The following is a 4,220-nucleotide window of genomic DNA, read 5'->3' on the forward strand; positions in this document are numbered from 1 at the left end:
ACCGCCTTAAAGGAAAATGTTCAGAAAATCGTGGCCGAGATGATAAGGAGAAAATAAATCCCAGGAAGATATCAATGTTATGATGTTTACTCACATAATTCTCACCCCCTTTCCTCTCTTCTCTCTCTCTCTCACTCTCTCTCTCTCTCGTTCTCTCTCTTCTCTCTCTCGTCATCGCATCTCTCTCTCTCTCTCTCATGAACCTCCTCCACACAGGTAGGTTTACAACAGTTAAGCGGAATTCGTAACACTCACACACACACACACACACACACACACACACACACACACACATATATATATATATATATATATATATATATATATATATATATATATATATATATATATATATATATATATATATATATATATATATATATATATGTATTATTATTATATGATATATATATATATATATATATATGTATGTATATATATGTGTGTGTGCATATATGCTTAGTAAACAATTTAGAAAATGTGATTAAAGCTCACCTTGAAATAATCTACTCCTTATGAATGTATCTATACAAGCCACGTATCCTACGAAAACAAATAGCAGAGGGCATCATCAAAATATTAATACCTACATATACGATATGTGACTAGTTGTGTATCCAGGTGGAATGGGAAGCTTTAGTTTGATTCTTGGTTAAGACAGAACAAAACCTGTCGTACAGGTTAGTGTCAGAAGTAAGGGTGACGAACACAGTTTAGTTTAGTAAGTCACTGCAGAATTGAAAACAGTGAGCAGACCCACCTGTTATTATTATGAAAATGTTTCTGTTTAATTCACGTAAGAGACCATTGGTTGAATGTTGAATATTCTTTAATTGGATGTCTTTTACTGAGTGCTGTTTGCTAAATCTGAGAGTAATAGAAATCGATGGGTTAGGATTTCTTAGCAGGTAACGACAGAACAAGTAAGTTTTCACGGTATTATATCTGAAATATATCAAGAATGATTTATATTCTATGGTATTCAGTTAGATTTTGTTCACCATCAGCAATCCTTTACAGATTTTCAGTTAGATATTGTTCACCATCAGCAACCCTTTCCAGATTTCCAGTTAGATTTTGTTCACCACCAGCATTCCTTTCCAGATTTTACCCACGGTCCTTTAACTAATAAAGTGTTGTTTGAATTGGGTCGTACCGTAAACCTAAGAAATGCTGCCGCTATTAGAAATTCTAAGAATTCCTCGATCATTCTGGTCTCCGAGTGAGAGATAATGCTTGTGTTGTTAAGGATGCAGAGTGAGGGGTTAGGGCTACTGTAGAAGGCATTTCTGTAATAGGTAGGTTGCTGTAACCAGATTTACCTTTACCTAACCTAACTTTGGATCCCTTGCCCTAACCTGGGGGGAGGGGCGGCGAACGCCACAACCTCCCCAACAAGTGCTCCATTAATATTACCCCTCACTCTGCATTCTATCCAAGACTCGATATGAAACGACCATCCCCCCACCCCCTCAAAAAAAAAAAAGTTATAAAAAAAGGAACAATTTTAATTTCAAGAAAATTGAACACTGGAACTTAAGCCGGTAAGAAGCTATAAAGACAATACCGATGCACAATTCTAACGGTTTCTTGATCATCCCAGCACTAACAAAGCTATCCGCTTTTGTTCAAAGGTCAGTTGCTCTTGTCAATAGACCCACTCACTCACTCTCAATTGCAGTTCATTAACCCCAGTCTTCACGAAACGTTTGGTCGGGTCAAATTCGGCATTCCATGATTGATTGACCTTTCAGAGTCTAAATGACCTCTCATTTTATTATCGGGCAGGTCTATTTGAATGTTCTCTTCTTGTCATAATCTATTGTAAAACGATTTGCTTAATATTTTGATACGCATATCCTCATTGATTTGTTTGTACAAGTAGATTCTAACTCTTTCATATTATTATTATTATAATTTACACCATTTAATAATACTAAAATGTCTTAAATCTTTTTTCTTGTCCTAAATACTTACTTTTATCTTAATAATAAATACTCCCGTTTAATGCCGTTTCGATAACCATTGTTGCTGAGATAGAGGGTTATTCAAATTTGAATAAATAAATCGTTTATTTACCCTGATTTACATCCTACATCCTTCACACCTGCACTCGCGACATTCATCTGTATTTTGTAGGGGATATCTTAGGGGAAGAAAATCAAATGTACTACAAGCCAGTTCAACAAAATCTTTCGATATTTTCTTTTGTTTTAATTAAACTGTCATTGACATCTCTCCCATCAGAAGTCCCTAGGGGTATCTCACGTCCAAAGTTCCCCTCACTTTTATAATTCACAATTCTTGTCGTTGTATTTGTAAGCAAGATACGTAAGTAACTCTAAATGCAAGAAAAAAAATCATCATAAATCTAAGTGATTTTGCAATCTCGTTTTTTGTTTCTTTCATTTTGACAGTTTGTTGATCTTTTCACTACTCATCAAGTGAACCAAGGCTATACACAAACAATGATGCACGTATGTTTGTGCGCGGCAGATCTTACAAGCGCTATTTGAATGAAAGTTCCTCATTGTTTGTTTAGGCTACATCACAATAGTGGTTGCGTAACCTTGCACTTTGACCCCAGGGCAAAATAGCACCGAACTGGGTTTAACCTCTTCGCGAACTGCAGCATGGCACTTGTCATTGGTTATTTAGTTCATTTATATATATATATATATATATATATATATATATATATATATATATATATATATATATATATATACATACACACGTTTGTGTGAGTGGGCGATTTGGCGTTAGATATTAGAAATATAATAATGAAGGACTAAAGATTTGTATTATGATAGCGCAAAAGTTTACAAAATAATCATATTTATTACGTTTACTATAACCGTCAGATAGAGAAACTACTAAAGTTTAATCAAAGTGACCAAGGAAAATGTATTCTTGTTTTACTGTGAGGCAAACTGTCGACACAGAACTGATTTCTTCCTGATGTCCGTATTAAGAACAGGCGATGATTAGCAATATGTCTGCACTGCGCATGTAACCCAATGGATGAAAATGCAAAGATTTCTTCCTTAAATTTAGATAATAAACGCATTTCCAAGACCTTCTTACCTGTTCCAGCCATCGCTTAATGGGGAGCTTGGGCAGATGACAAACAAAAGTTAACTACCCAGTTACATAATACACAGTTTGATGCCACACTACAATCGGGTCAAGAGAGCGTGTAGTACACCCAGCACGCACAACGGTCATCACTAGACTGAGATGACTGAGAGTGAGAGAGACTGAGAGAGAGGCAGAGGGGCAGAGGCACGGGAGTGAGTCGCTTCTAGTCAGTCACGACGCTGCGCTGGCGAATAAGTGGGACAAATTAACATCTTTTGGGCGTAACTAAACCTCGCCCATTTTAGCTATTTATCTGTAACATTATCCTTCTCATTTTATTTTTTTCTGTCTTCGAACCAGTCCTCTCCAAAAGTAACTGTAAAATCCATATTAGCCGACGGAAGACGAGTCGACTTTAGATAAAGTTTTCGTTGAAAGTTTCTTTAGCGTTCGCTCAAACGCTCTCTTTCGTACCCAGTGAGCCTGGAGCTCGAGAGATTTGCGACAGAGCTTTCCGTTCCCGGGGACCCACATATATTGCCATTCTATTTGCATTCTAACCTTTTTGTCACTGTCACCTGTTGAGAGCAAATTCTGGCAGTATCAAAGCGCCAAGCTGTCTCGTTTAGTGGGCCGCTTGTCTAAACATTTGTAGACGAAGATCTCGAACAGCGTGTGGCGGCTAAGTTTATCAACAAGAATATCATCAGTTGGCAACTTGCCAATGTTGTAAACGTAAGATGTGTGTACAAGTGGGCGGAGCGAATAATCATCGGGTCATGTTGAAGGATATTGCGATTAAACGTTAGTTCTCTCTTCGCGTTTATCGAAGCGAAAACGAGCTCTCAAGAGTTACGTTAATAAAAAGAAAATAAAATAAAAATGGGATAAGGCTATAGCTTTATCATCACAAGTACAGCCATGAATGTTCTGTGTTATGTATTATCCATTTTCCATCATCAAAGGGTGATTGATAAGTACGCTTCTCTTCATCATCATCATTTTCACTGATTTTTTACCTGTTTTCCAACGTTTTCTGTCGGAGACCGAAAACAGCTTCAGTATTATGATTCTCTATGTCTCTAAGCCATTTACTGTATAAGAGGATAAGGATTTATTTTAGTTAATTTAGTTTCTTA

The 4,220-nt window shown here is 36.6% G+C and overlaps 1 protein-coding gene across 1 annotated transcript in view; it reads right to left on the bottom strand.

Annotated features, from left to right (window-relative positions):
• The window catches only part of LOC135210152 (CD151 antigen-like), a 105,147-nt gene extending 101,785 nt beyond the window's left edge, over positions 1–3,362 (bottom strand). Inside the window, exon 1 of the mRNA XM_064242977.1 lies at positions 3,088–3,362. Within this exon, the coding sequence (XP_064099047.1) occupies positions 3,088–3,100 (13 nt within the window). The 5' untranslated portion in view covers positions 3,101–3,362. The remainder of the gene's footprint in view (positions 1–3,087) is intronic.
• Positions 3,363–4,220: the final 858 nt, after the last annotated feature.

This window comes from Macrobrachium nipponense, chromosome 39, assembly GCF_015104395.2.
Source record: "Macrobrachium nipponense isolate FS-2020 chromosome 39, ASM1510439v2, whole genome shotgun sequence".
Lineage (NCBI taxonomy): Eukaryota > Metazoa > Arthropoda > Malacostraca > Decapoda > Palaemonidae > Macrobrachium > Macrobrachium nipponense.